The sequence below is a fragment of the Seriola dumerili genome, unplaced genomic scaffold (genome assembly GCF_002260705.1).
Source record: "Seriola dumerili isolate Sdu_G_001 unplaced genomic scaffold, Sdu_1.0 BDQW01000149.1, whole genome shotgun sequence".
Classification (NCBI taxonomy): domain Eukaryota; kingdom Metazoa; phylum Chordata; class Actinopteri; order Carangiformes; family Carangidae; genus Seriola; species Seriola dumerili.
This window is the reverse complement of record NW_019174404.1, coordinates 16,126,216-16,141,184: the sequence shown is the minus strand read 5'-3', so window position 1 is coordinate 16,141,184 and position 14,969 is coordinate 16,126,216. Positions and strand designations below refer to the sequence as shown.

Genomic DNA, 14,969 nt, shown 5'->3' with positions numbered 1-14,969 from the left:
GAGGGGACATAAAGGAAGAGAGCGAGTACTTGGTGGTAAAAGGAGGACAGGACAAGAGTTTTGCTGAGATGGCTGGAAGATGAATAGTGACAGAGCCAACTGTTAAAGGGTGTTCCAGATTCCCTGCATCTGAAGAGGAATAATGGACCAGCAGGGATGAAATGCAATATACCCCGCCTCAAAGCCATTCATACACATCCAAACAAACACACATTATCATTCGCGTACACACTCGTACGCACAAACACACATGGTGGCACGAGGCTTCACTTCTCTGCCAAGTCCATCACAAAAAAAACAAAACAAAACAAAAAAAAACAAAAAAACAACAAAATTATTCCCATTTATCCCCGGATTCCAAGCGCTACAGCTTGCCAGGAAAGCTCATTAACCCTCCCTTTAAGAACCCTGAGACAAAAGAGGGGAAAACAAAACATAACTAATCAATGAGAACGCACCCATTGGGAGGGGTGGAGGGGGGTGGGGGGTGAGGGGGGCAAGAACACGCATCCATTTGGATAACCTGAGAGGGCTAACAGCTTTTGCTTTGGTGTTGTGCTGGCTGGCTATGGGGCGGGAGAAAGAAAGTTCATTAATTAAACAGAGCTGGGGGTAACAGATGGAATGGCTAGCTGGATTCTAATCACTTAAAGCAGACAGACAAGTTTTTACACCCGGGCAAAAAGCAGCACCACCACACATCAATCACGATGAACATGTCTTCTCAAAGTCAGGACTAGTCCAGTGGTGACACTGGGGTCAGGGTATTCTGGCTGACTGACAGGGACCAATGACCTGTTAGTGAGGTCGTCATAAAAGTCATTTAATTTTTTTTTTATATTTAGTGAGGGCATATGTAGGATTTTTGGACAGTCTTTCCAAGGGTATAATCTTGATGGCTGTTAACATCCAATCAAACACTGTCAGTCATTCCGTTACATATTAGCAGCCAATTTGGGATCATTACTCACTGTTAGGCCTACATGTTCAAGTGTATGCAAAATATAATAAAAGTATTAGAAAAACATGATCTCTTCATTGCTTGCTCAATCTGTGCTAATTTATTCTATTGAGCCTTAAATTTAGAGAAATAGAAGACTTTTCTCCGGTGGAGCAGAATGACAATACAGCAACATTTTTTTTATTTTTTTTTTAAACACAGACATGTCAGTGAATTTCTAAATTTTATGTCACTGAAATCAGAGATGATCAACTATCTGATGATCAAAATATATAAAAGTTACAATTAATACCCAATTTTGGATTTAGTATGTATTTAGTATTGCACTTGCTTCGCCATGCTTTCTGTATGTAAAGAGAAGGTCTAGACCTGCTCTATTTGGAAAGTGCCTTGAGATAACTTATGTTGTGAATTGGCGCTATACAAATAAAAATTGACTTGACTTGACTTCTCTACTTTATTCTGAAATATAGGTTTGTGTCAGCAGAATAGGAGGATGACAAACAACTTGTAATTCTTCAAGAATTTGCATAAGTAATAAGTCCAACATTGTATTGGAATTTAAATACATCAAAATACTGAAATGCCCTAATATTGGTATAGGCAAAGCAGTTGTCAAAAATACATAAAATGTGTTGGTCTTGTTTATGTAATTCTACCTGATACACTAAGCCTGAGTTGGGGATGGGACAGAGAAAGCGATCCCACACAAAACTGGCAGTCTTGCTGGCTTTCACTTTGCCGCTCACAAATAGACAGATGTCAGACATGAATGCACAACAGACGGAGAGAGAAGGGGAGGGGCATGAGGGTGGGGGTTCAAGTTTAAAAATACACAGAGCACGACATTCTTTAGGTTACACTAGGCTATGTAGTTTCTGTTAGTGCTCGTTGAAAATTGCATGGTTTCTTATTATTTCATATACTGTATAAAATCTGGGTTATTTTGGCAACTGAACGCTCCCTGACTGTAAATAATGGTTTATCAACAGTAAATAATCAAATGGGATAAAACTGAAATTACCCTGCTGGACTAAAATTAGACTGAAAGGAAGAACTTCCATTAATTTGGCAACAACAAACAAAAAGCAAACACACAGAATCCTTATTTGTTGAAAGAATGCATGATGCACACAAAAAACACACCCGCACACACATAAAGCAGTAATCTTGTAATACCTGAGGCACTACAAAATAAAAGCGGTTCCTGTATACATACAAACACAAACACACAAACAGGCACAACAGTTTGACACCAGCAGTGTGTGTATGCTACCCCAGGCGGGGCTCTGGGTCCCTGCTGTTGGCCGTCTGGTTCCACGCCTGCTCTACCTGTGTTTAAAAGGGGCGGCCCCCATGAAGCTCAGACCTTAGAGTGCAGGCTGGGCTGGGCTGAGCCCCCAGGGCTTTCAGGGTGTGGGTGCCTTGCAGCGGACACCTTTTGTTACAGGCTGGGTGGCAAGAGGAGGAGGTACTGATGTGGGAGGGGTGGAGGGGCAGAAGAAAAAAAAAAATGAGTAATGCTATGAGTCATTCTGCATTAGCAGCAGGGGAGGGAGACAGGGAGAGGGGGAGTGGATGAGAGGGGGGCGAAGGGAGAGAATACTTTTGCATGTTGTATGAAGCTAGACGCCATATGCCATCCGAGCTGGGCTGCCTCCTGAGTCAGGGCTCTTGGTTTGACAGGCCTATGCTTGCCCCCTCCGCACCCCCAAAGCTACCCCCCTTCTTCCCTAACTAACACCCTCCTCCCTCTAGGCCTTCCTAGGCTCCAGCAATGGGCTAGGCAATTGCTTTGGTTGTGCATTTGTGTGTGCTCTGTGTATTTATGTGTGTGTGTGTAGGAAAGGGGGGGGGGTTACTCAGTGATCTGAACACATCGGACATTGTCGTGAGTCCCGGCAGGAACAGCTGGTCAGCTGGAGAGAGGGGTGGGAGGGGGTAGGGATAAGGAGGGGGAAGAGATGGGAGGCAGTGCGGTACACTGATAATGGGATTAGGTTAAAACATTCAGTGGGGGAGAGACCCCTCCTCTCTCTGTAGCCCCCCAAATACTGCATAAACTCTCAAAGCCAATGCCCAAACCACCCTGGCCAACTCTGAGTAGGGACACCTCAGAGCTGGCCCTTTACCCAACCTCCAACTACCTACACTCCCACCAACAGCAGCTGCATCCAGTAATATGGACACAGTACTAGACAGTTAACATCATACACTGTGTGACAAGTAAAGTGATTTCTTAAGCCTCCCTTTGAGAATTTTACTGTAAGTTACAAATGACTTGGGGCTATTTCGTTGGTCGCCCCTGTTTTCCATAAACAGGAAGTTGGCTAGTCATACTCATATCAGCTCAGGCCATTACATGAATCCAGCATATAATGACAAGCTTGGCGTCTCACTGTGCCCAGTCAAGCACTGTGTTTCACAGTGATATAGACTGCTGAGTATTATCCATGAGACTGCTGACAGTTATGGCACAACAGCTGGCAAATTAGACCTATCAACGATGTTAAATAATTCATGTGAGACAACACTAACGTGGCAGATCCTATTCATGGCACCCCATCATGCATGCAGGCGCACTTTCATCTCTGCTAGGTGAGGAATCTTACAGTATACAAAAGAACGTGCTGCCGTTGGACAAAGACACAGTGAGAGTGGTACAATAACTTGCTCAGAAGGGGTGTGAGAATATGTCATTGTCAATGCAGTGACTGTAACAATTATGATGGCATCTGGTGGGGGTGCAGCCACAGCGCACAAAGGAGTGCATACAGGATATCTTATCCATTATTTTCCAGTATACATCCATTAAAATTATGTACATCACCTTGTTTTGGGCATTCTGTGGAGCTGGGGGATTGTAGATATGCTCACATGAGCCTGTGAGGGGAACATGACAGACTTCAGCAGCTTTCTGGGTTCCACTGAAAGGATCAAGCTTCCCTCTCTTCTTTTTGCTACTGCACACACACACACACAGACACACACACACAGACACACACACACAGACACACACACACACAGACACACACACACACACACACACACACACACACACACACACACACACACACACACACACACACACACACACCACCTAAAAGCCTGGCTCGCATGACTGGCGATGGGCAGAAACAGATTATGGTTATTGATCGCTGCCTGGAGATGGATCTGTGTGTGTGTGTGTGTACATGTGTGTGTTTATGTGTGTGTCAGAGCAGAGGATGGGGACTAAGGGCAGTGTGCAAAAGCTATTGATTCTGTGCAGTGGGGAGGCTGTGTCTCTGAATCAAGGTCAGTTCCGCACTGTCTCACCTATTAGAAACTTGCCGTCTTCCCAACACACACACACACAAGACAGTTTTTACCCTTTACAATATCCCCATCACAAAGAATGATGGACGGCAGATCAAACTCAAGTGCTTGTTGAAGAGAGAAATGAATCCCGGCTTCTGGATGAAGACATTATTCTACAGTGACAGTATGAAGGATCTCAATTGTACATGGCAGCAGACCGCAAGGCCACTTAGTGACAGGCGGGGTTCAGGTGACACAAACAAACTCATTGTCTCCTTTAAGCCAGTATGTCATACATTTTGTGTGTGCAGTGATAAGCTCCATTAATAGAGGCACAAAATAATATTCACTTAGGATACTCTGTTGCCAATAAATTAATAAAAACTATGGTGGTTTAATAAAAACTTAAGTTGTTTTAGATTTAACATTTTGTGGTCACGTGTATTCAAAATGCAGCTGTGCAGTGTGGACTAGTTGCAGACAATACACTTAGCACATACAAAGCCAGACCAGCTGCATTTTCCATCAGGCATATAAATAATAGATGATACATTATGAGTTGTCTGTGAGAGGCTTGTGATATGATGTCCATGAGGCCTTGGTTGTGTCTTGACAGGAGAAACTGATGCAAATTCTGACTGACATTGAGATCTGGCCACTGTACAAGAAAAACAATGCAATGACACAGATTCCACAAATCCTCACAAAACAGAGAGGGAGTGAAGCAGAGAGGGCAAGAGAGAGGGGACGTAATGGGGAGGAAGACAGAAAGACAGCAAGAGGAGAGGATCTATCTGAAAAAACACTCCACAAGCCTGCCTGTGTGTGTATTTTCTGAAAATGTTGCTGGTGGTCATTTTTCAATATCAAATCCTATTAGCCTGAGAGATCCGGTGAGCGTTGCAGTTGACTGCTGGAGTCCTCTCGAGCCTTGTGACAGAGTGAGAGAGGGGGCTGCAGCGCCATACTGGCCTTTTATCTGGACACACAGGGGTCATATAGCTTCTCTTTGAAGAAATATTCAACTAATTACCTTGGAGTGTGGCCTCACAGGCAGAGAGCGGACTGAGGATTGTTAAGGCATTGTGAAGGGGTAAACTAAGGATGAGGATTTTCATCTTGCATGAAAAAAAAAATACACATCCCAGATGATGTCATTGTTCCAAACTGTGAGAGATAAAGAGCCACATATCCTGAGAAGATGGAAGAATGACAACTGGAGAGGGAAAGGTGCAAAAGGCTGGTGTAATACAACAGCAAATCCGATGATGAAAACATATGAAAGAGTAACTGCACCTGCCACTCAAGGCTGTTTTGTTCACGGTTCATGCCATTGCTGGACATTGTGTCAGTCATAACATTCTGTGATACCAGTTCTCTTAAAATCTAAAAACTTGGATATCACTGTCACACTGCATAAATCAAATTCAACACTGTGGTCATTCATTACTTTATACATCGCCTCTGTCCTCACAATACCCTCTAGCTAGGCAGACAAATAGCTGACAGACAGACACACAGATACTTTTGCTGGCAGTGTGCTTCGCCTGGCACATTCATTCATCTCCTCTCTTGGAGTGCATGAGGCCTGGCATCCTATCAGTGCCAGAACTCCAGAGGCAGTGCTTATCTCCTCTCATAGATCATGCCTTTGTGCTGTCTGCTCCTCTGCTAAGGAATGCCAGGTAAGGCTTCTGTGGCCCAGCACAGGCCTGGTACTGTCCCACCTCCCTACTCCCCCCCACCCCTTGAGGCTCACAGAGGCAGGCAGGCCTGTGGCTTGCCCCCCTCTGGCACTGAGAGTCACACTGGGCTAATTCACTTGGCGTCGGGTAACAGACATCTGTCACTCAGGATGCCCCCAGGGACACACAGACAAGGCCTGATATAGGGGTGGGGGGCCTGGGGATGTGCTGTGCTGTGAAACGCATACAGGCAGACACATACTTACACACACCCAACTGTAAACAACACACACAGAGTGTGTTGTAGAGTAATTAAAGAGCAAAATCCTTCGTTCTAAGTAACTCTGATACCAGAACTTGATAATGAAATTTATTTTAAAAGTCTTAAAACTTTAGATACTAGTCTTCCATCTAAATGAAATCTCCTTGGGGGAGGTTTCTATGGCAACCACCAGAGTGGCAGCGTGGTTCTGGTGAGGCGGTGCTGTACATGCTGTCCGAGGAGGAGCGGAGCGTTAGGATAGATCAGGTTTCCCCCTCCAGGGCCCATCCCGACTCTGCCCCCCATCTCACCCCCCAACCCTGTGCTGCTGGCATTCACATGCTAATTCATCTCCATTGGTGATTACACTCCCTTTAAACCAACTGACAACTACAGCTGGAGTCAGGCTCTTAACGGCACACTGTTGGATGGATGGGTGGAGGGATGAGAGCGAGTGTGCATGTGTGTGTCTGTACGCACTTGTATGCATTTGTTGATGGTGCTCTTATTTTGGCTCTCCTTGTGCTCCATAAAACGGTAGTGATAGATGATGACACATTATCTGTGCTCCTACCCAAAACAGCCTCACACAACCTCCCATGCTGCTCCAGGCTGTGAAACAGTCCTGGCCTAATAGCTGTATGTAAATCAGCCAGCCCATAAAAATCAGTGTCAGCATTCAGCTGTGTACGTTGGCTGACGTGACAATCACGCCACATGTCTCAATGAATTTACCCAAATGGGCTGCTGGTGGTGCTGAAAATTTATCCTCAGAGGTGTTATGCATCTAATGAAATCATCATGAAAATATTGCTAAATGTATGCTCATAACATTAATGGTCTCAGCTGTACGGGCAATAAACGCTGATCTTTTTAAATTGTTACATTCCTCTGATGAGCCATTCATATATGGGATAGTAAACAGTAAATGAAGCAGAAGGCATGAGGAGTAAAGGATACAAGCTCTGGTAGAGAGTCAGCCGGGACTTGACAGCTCTGCTGGCATTGATACAGGTGGCCCGCACCAAGCTTGGCAGCAGCGACCCAGTGATGATGGCGCCATTAAACAGAGGCCCAAAGAAAGGAACCTGAGGAAGTTAAGAGAGAAAAAAGAATAAGACAGAGTAAGAAAATTAGGCATTAAAAACGCCCACATCGAATCAAAGTTAATTTGTTCAGTCTCCTGTTTTTTATAAGCAAATGCTTTAACATAAAAAAAGGTTGGTTAAAAATCTTTTTGTTCTTTTTTGAACCGTTTCTCCATCTGTTTAGGGCAGGGTTCAAGTTGAAATTGGATTTTACCTAACTTTGCATGACAACCACACATATCTAATGTGAATCAATGTTAGGTAAATGAAATTAAAATGACAATCAATACTAAACAATGCCCTCATATTGAGCTACCGAACAAATACAAAGGGCCAATATCCAGTTTAGCGGCAGTGTGTGAGTGTGTGTGGGTACACGCGTCTGTTCATGCATATTGGAAGGGGGCCCTTAATCAGTGAAGCTCAATGGTCGTTGACCTGGAAGTTGACGTGAATGTCAAAGTCTCCAAAAGGTCCTGCTGTCTTCAACTTGGCAGTTCAGTGAGTATAATAAGTAGTCAAATTAAACAATAAATGGATTTAAACCAGAAACGATACAGACCAATTAATTTAATCACATGCTACAAAACTGGAGCGACACTGTGTAATCTTACATCAGAAACCTGAGTAGATAACTTCACTGTCATGTGAACAAATTAAGCGCACCCCATGGAAATTGTTGGCTTTTTTCAAGATATTTGAATCAGCAGTGCCTATTAATAAAGATGATATACTCAAACAAATAACACATAAAACATTTTCTAGTCATTTTCATAATTTAAACTGATAAATTATATGAATAAAAAACATAAAACAGATCAGTTACAAGTACAAAGTAAGAACACCCCTAAATTTATCAGACCTTCAGGTCTAGCGTTACAGATTAGGTTCCAATTATTAGGATCTCCTTAGAGTAGAGCAGGTGGAACCTTTCTTATTCAAACCTCATCTAGGGTCTGATGTTCTCTTTGCTATTGAAGTGTGTGGTATCATCATGCCCAGATCTGAAGAGCTCTCTATGGCCTTCAGAAGAAAAGATTGTGCATGCGTATGAGTTTGGCAATGGATTTAAAAAGATACTTGAATTATTTAAAAGAAATCATTTGACTGTAAGGAAAATACTTTTCAGATTTCAATCAACTACCAATTAGTGCAGGCCACCCCAGCAAATTCAACCCGAGAGCAGACCGTTTGATGCAAAAAGAATTCTCCAAGAACCCCAAAATCTGATCACAGGATCTAGAGGTAACTCTTGCAATTGTCTGCAATCAGAAAGAGATTGCACAAATTTGACCTGCATGGGAGGTTTTGGCAGGAAAATGCCTTTGATGTCCAAAAAGAACATTAGAGCAACACTTAAGTTTGCAATTACATATAAGCAAAGACCGGGCCTTTTGGGATAATGTGCTCTGGACATATGAAATACATATAGAGTGTTTTGGTCACAATAACAGTACACAAGCTTTTCAGGGGTAGAACCTTGTGCCAGCTGTGAAACATGGTGGTGGAAATGTTACGGTTCAGGGTTGCTTCAATGCCTCAGGGACTGGGCAGCTTGCAGTCATTAATTAAATTCTGCATCATATCAAAGAGTGCTGGAAGATAATGTGAGGTCAACTGTCCACAAGTTGCAGTTGAACCAAAACTAGACCTTTAAACAGGATAATTATCCAAAGAACACTAGTAAATCCACCAAGGAATGGCTCAAAAAGAAGTAATGGATGGTTATGGAACATCCTTGTCTAAAACCCATATTTTAATCCCATTGAAATGTTGTGGGAAGGGATTTGAGATGGGCAGTACATGCAAGAAAACCCTTAAACATTTTAAACTGAAGGAATTTTGCATGGAAAAAATTTCAGCAAGCTGATGTCAGAGATGGGTGGACAATTATGTAAAATGCCTACAAGGAGTTATTTCTGCTAGCTATTTCTAGACTCTGAGGCCACAGAAAGATATTACATCTATTGATATTTTTGTTGAATAATGATTGAAAAAGCTAATTTTCCTGGTGGTTTTGTTCAAGTAAATTACCCTTATCTGTAGGCCCCTCAAAGAGGATAACATTTTTGGTTATTGAAATATGTTGATAAAGAGTTTCCATTGAAATGTACTTATTTTCTCAAATGACACGACTGTGTGGGTTCTAGGAAGAAACACTGTGGAAACAGTAAGAATTTTTGATAAGTCTAATGGCTTGTATGGGGTGGAGTTAAGTGGGCAGAACACTGGCAACTTTGTTTTGGCTGCGGAAACCCTCTGAAGCCAGAATGTGTGTATTCACTCATTTCTGAACCATCTGCAACTTTAATTCATACTTTAAAGCAAGTTCTCATACTCCTCTGTAGGAAAAGGTCTTCTTTTCCTTTGTTAGATTTAACTGTCAGACATAAAGTGAATACAGTGCAAAAACAGTCAAAATAGTCTCTCACTGGGTGTTAATAGAGGCAGTTTGCCTCAGAGTAACAATGACACTATTGCTGGGTTAATTTTCAACCTCACAGAGATGAAAATAAATTGTTACTATGATAATTAAACTGGTAATAAACATTGTCTGTAGAAGAGTAGATAATTGCTAAATGAATGAAAAGGAAATACTGCAATGCAGGTAGGTGAACAAATAAGTGATTAATAAACCATGGGTAGCACTATAGGAACACTACAACCATTTCTCCAGAGAGATCAGAGGTCTTTTGAGGCTGTTGCTATAGCTTGGACTGTCCTAATAAAGCTAAAGTGAGACAAATACAACATATTCTGTCTTGCATTATGTTATTTATTCCTCAGTCATCTCTCTTAAAAATGACTTGTTTTAATTAATGTCTTAACGATGAGGAATACAAAACAGACTGTATTATGGTAAATATTGTGGATATCGGAAGACCAGAAGCCAGCCATCTCAGATGACAAAATTTCACTATTCTCTAGAGGGCCACACAGTGAGTGCAGTGCTATGGAGTATCCAAGATGAAAGCTAGTCAAGAAAGGCTAGTAACCATCTCTGAAAGCACATACCCACAGTGTGGGTAATAATGCACTGCTGGAGTAGGAGCCTTCAGATGGAAACCGCAATAGTTGAAAGAACCTATAAAACTCACAGCAAAGTCTGAATAGAAAGAAAGCACAAGGGACTGCTTTAATTCACGAACAGAGACTGGAAATTAGTGCAGTGCTGAAAATAGCCTGTGTGCTTTTCTTGCTTATTATGCCTGGAAAATAAGCTGACATCTTAGCACAAAAGAAAAAGCAGCGAACTAAAACAATGTTTGAGGACATGCATTAAAAATTACTTCCCACTTCCAGTGTGTATTGTTAACAATGGTCTTAACCAAATCCTGTGATGGCAGTATTTTTACCTGTGGTTTCTTCACGATCTGGATGAAATACATGTGGTTCTTCATCGGGTAGATGATAATCAGCACGTCGCCAAAGTCAGTTGGTATGATGCCACGTCGGTAGTCCCTGGTGTGCTCTGACCACACTATGTGAACCTCGTCATTTCCCAGGTGACGTAGCTGTTAAACAAACAAAATCAGTCTAATCAAGTACCTGGCGAGTGAAGGTAATTTTCATCCCATGGTGATGATGACAGGAATACAAATTCAGTGAGATTCAGTGAAACTGGGTTTATTCAGCGGCCACCCCCATGACCTCTAGAGGGCTAAGAAGTCAACTGAGGGGATGAATGATAATAAAATATTATTTACTGCTGGCAAGTCAGTAGAGGCTCCACAAGTAATGTGCCGTAACTGGCTTTTATCACTACATGCAGCAATATATTATTTAACGATTTATTCCATTATAAGCACTGCTGTAAAATGGTGTACACTAAAGATAAAACATAAATGCAGCAGGTGCAAGAGCAAGGTGACTGCTTACAGCTAAATCAGAAACTGTTTGGAAACAATGGTTTAAATAGGGGTCTCGGCCCTGGTTTTGACTCTTTTTATAGCTTTTTTCATTACAAATTCAAATTGCAAACTCAAAATGCACAAAATTGAGCATTTTAAAAACAAATAATTCAAATCCAATTAACTGTCTCCATCAGAGAGATAAAATTGCCTCCCATTTCCACTCTATTCACAAACACAAATGAAACTGGGCAGGACAAGAAGATACACTTAAATGACAGGAAATTGACTGATGCTAGTTTGAAATAGGTAAACAGCTTTCCCCTCTCCAAAGTAAAATAGATGGACACAGCTACATTATAAGTGTAGATCACTTATTAGCTGGCAGTCCAGTGAGGTTGAATCAAGCTGTTCTTCCCCTTTCTGGGGTATCATGGACAATGAAAAGTGAGCCTCTACTCAGAAGAAAACATCTGCCAATGTACTGTGGGCCTAATGAGCTATTAAGAAACATGCCCCCGCCACCAAAAATGCAATTAGCACATTCTGTTATAAGCCCTTAATTATGGTAATACGGTAATCTTAAACAAATCCACGGCATGCTGATTACTGGAGCTCGCCAGTTCAGTCTGTCTGTCCAAGGATCAGCAGGTACCAACCAGGTCAGTCACTGGGACAATTTCAGAGAAAATGTTGAATATGCATTTGCTGTAGACAATCAAGACTGGGGTGTTAATTTGGGTTAAGATATTAGCATTTGGATGAGCTGAATCACAAGTTTAATGAGGATGCTTATGCTCTGGTCAATCATCTTCTGCACCAATCTATTTATTCCTTTGTTAATGACATCCAAATGTTTGAGACTTCTTTAATAGAATGTGATTCAAGTCAAAGGCTCTTGTCCAATTAGCCCTCTTTGACCTCCCACCTACCCAATGGGCTTCACACACATGGAGACAGCAAACCAGAGGACCCCAGAACACAAGAGGGTCCTTATAAAAACAACCTGCAGCAGCCCAGTTAAGCTGCAAAGCTGCAGTGCCTGGGGGTGAGTGTGATAACTAAAGCACCCGTCTATCTCCCTCTCTTACACACACACACACGCACGCATGCACGCGCACGTGCGCGCAAACACGCACACGCACACACACACACACACACACACACACACACACACACACACACACACACACACACACACACACACACACACACACACACACACACACACCATGGCCTGACCCCAACCCTGCAGGTCGCTTCTATAACCGCATTACTGAAGCCAGCTGCTACTGCTGCAGCCTGCACTGCCCTAAAACCCACAATTGGATTGAGGAATTCATGGTTTTCCCTCTTTTCTTTTTGGTTTTGCTGTTTTTTTCCCCCCATCGTCCTCAAACAGGCAATCTGCCCAGTGAGAGCTCCCTCACAGTACCTCTCCCTGGTCACAGGCAGTAAAGTGGGTGACTGTTGGCCTAAAAGTGTTATTTTTAAATTGACAGGGGAAACATCCCACTTGAACACAGAAGACAAAGCTCATTCCAATTCTCCATACCATACCTTTCTCTTCTCTCTGCCCCCTCCACCCCATTTTTTTCTGAATCATCTGTGCATGCAGCCAGCCAGCCAATTTCGGCTAGGCCTGTGGCTGGTGTGGAGATCTGTGCAAGGTGAGCATGAGTAATTACAGAAGTTCTTGAGTGAAATGAATGGAAGTGGAGTGGCAGCACACTCCACTCTGGGCATGGCCACCCCTCCAGTGCCTCACTCTGGTCAGCCAAAGTCAAAATCTTTACTCAGCTACTAAGCAGAGGTTCAGGATGGGTTTGGAATGAGTTAGGGGTTATTTGTGAAACAGAGAGGGGGTAGGTCTGTGGAGGACTGGAGGGGGGTTGGATATGAGGAGAGCCTGATGAATTTCCCTTCTCAGCAGGGTACTGTATGAGAAGATTGGCAGCACGGGCAGGGGCCTTGCGGCTCATTTCTTCCTGCTAACTGCTACTGGTGCACTACAGCTCAGAATCCCACTGCAGAACCCAATCGATCGCTCCTGTGGCGGCAGCAGGAATTGGATAAAAGGATCCTGCCGGCATCCGGCCGGCGCCTGCCCTAGCAGGGAGAGCTAATGGCTGAATCCAGGCCCTGGTCACAGCACACAGGGAGGGGGGCAGGGGCTAGCAGAATCACAGTCATTACCACAGCGGCACATGCCCTCTCTTCACTCATGCGCCTGCGACTCTCTACTCCTCAGGCCTGCCTGGCCAGGGTCACTAATCAATGCCCGCACTCTGGAGTCACACCTCCTGATCACAGCTTAACACAGAGCTGAAGGCTACAACAACATACTGCTCTGGGCAGGAAGGGCTGTGTAGCCATTTCACTGCATCAAACTGGCAAAGCAGTTTTTTCAGATTTTTCTTAACATTCTCTGGACTTGAGGTGTGCAATTAATGCAATATATCATGATAATCCAAATATCACAGACAGGCAGGAATTGACCTAAAATATCTTGCCACAGGTTAAAAACAGATCATGAACATAAGCAGGACGTTTTACCTTTTTGGTGAGGCAGTCATCAGAATCAGATGGCATGCGCGTGGAGACATGGAAGATAGCTTCCACAGTGGAGGTAGCATAGTAAGGAGCTGTTAGACCAGTGCTGCCATTCCTCTGGAGGCCACCCATAAAGCCACAGTGCGTGGCCAGGTCCACCTGGGGGTAACATGTACATTGTAATGTTCTGAGTGTGCCTGCACATCTATGTGTGCATATTTAGACTTATATTTGTGGATACAGATAGTGTGTTGATTTGAAAGTGTGGTTGTCTGCACCTCCCATCCCAGTCCAGACACAAAGTCTTCATAGGCCTGGCTGCCTGCACTGTTAGACAAGATGGAGCACTTGTCTTCTTGGCCCTCTCCAATGTAGAACACAGCAATCTTGTGCGTCTCTCGACTACAGAACAAAAGATATAGTTGCCAGTATTAAAAGAACAACAACAAAACAGCGAATTTTACAAACGCATCAGAACTTGAAAAGCTTCTCACTCCTCCAGCCACTTAAGATAAAAAGGCTTTGAAATGTGAATTCAATGACTCAAAACACTACACCTTGCTTATCAAGGTAAATTGTGCGACTAAGTGTAATTGAGTTGCTGAATAAAATCATGAGAGTATTGCCTCAACTTTCCCTGTTGCCATGGCAGTACATCGTACTGGGGACGATTTAGGGGACTTTGCATGCTTTCGCACAGGTTGTTATTGCCCAAACAAGTCCAGCCATTTGGGAGAATCAGGTCCAATCCTGAGGGCATTCTTTAATAAGCTCCTGTCATTGGCAATGTGTGGAATCCTTATTGATTGGACTAAAAAAGACACAGTAAGAGAAGGACAGCAAGAGTGATAGTGGGAGACTTCCAGGGCTGTGAACAGCAGGAGGTGGTACAGATTAGGAAAATTATGGGGGAAGAAGGGAGGGAGGGGGCAATATGACGCTGCTTTGAGAAACTGTATGACGTATAAGGTTCATTTCACCTGTGTAGGCACAGATTTACCATAGGCCTGAAATGGCAAATGAACAGAGAGTACTACAATATAAATAATAATAAATAATAATTATTATTAGTTATTTTGTTCATTGGTATATAATTTCTATAGGGAAAATCATGAAATTAATTTCCTAATGAAAAGCATTACCACTGCCTGGAATCCAAGTTCTTCAGTTCTCTTAAGAGCTTTGAATTTTTCTTCAGCAAATGGAAACTTTTCCTGTATGAGAAAGAAAGTCTTGATTAGACATAATATTTTCAAGTCTATAAAAGTT

General features: G+C 43.0%; 1 protein-coding gene across 1 annotated transcript in view; it reads right to left on the bottom strand.

Annotated features, from left to right (window-relative positions):
* Positions 1-14,969, bottom strand: part of ralgapa2 (Ral GTPase activating protein catalytic alpha subunit 2) — an 89,201-nt gene that overhangs the window by 18,188 nt on the left and 56,044 nt on the right. Inside the window, exons 34-38 of the mRNA XM_022751088.1 lie at positions 14,843-14,914; positions 13,979-14,102; positions 13,704-13,859; positions 10,653-10,811; positions 7,169-7,296 (exon numbers count right to left, since the gene is read on the bottom strand). Of these exons, the coding sequence (XP_022606809.1) occupies positions 7,169-7,296; positions 10,653-10,811; positions 13,704-13,859; positions 13,979-14,102; positions 14,843-14,914 (639 nt within the window). The remainder of the gene's footprint in view (positions 1-7,168; positions 7,297-10,652; positions 10,812-13,703; positions 13,860-13,978; positions 14,103-14,842; positions 14,915-14,969) is intronic.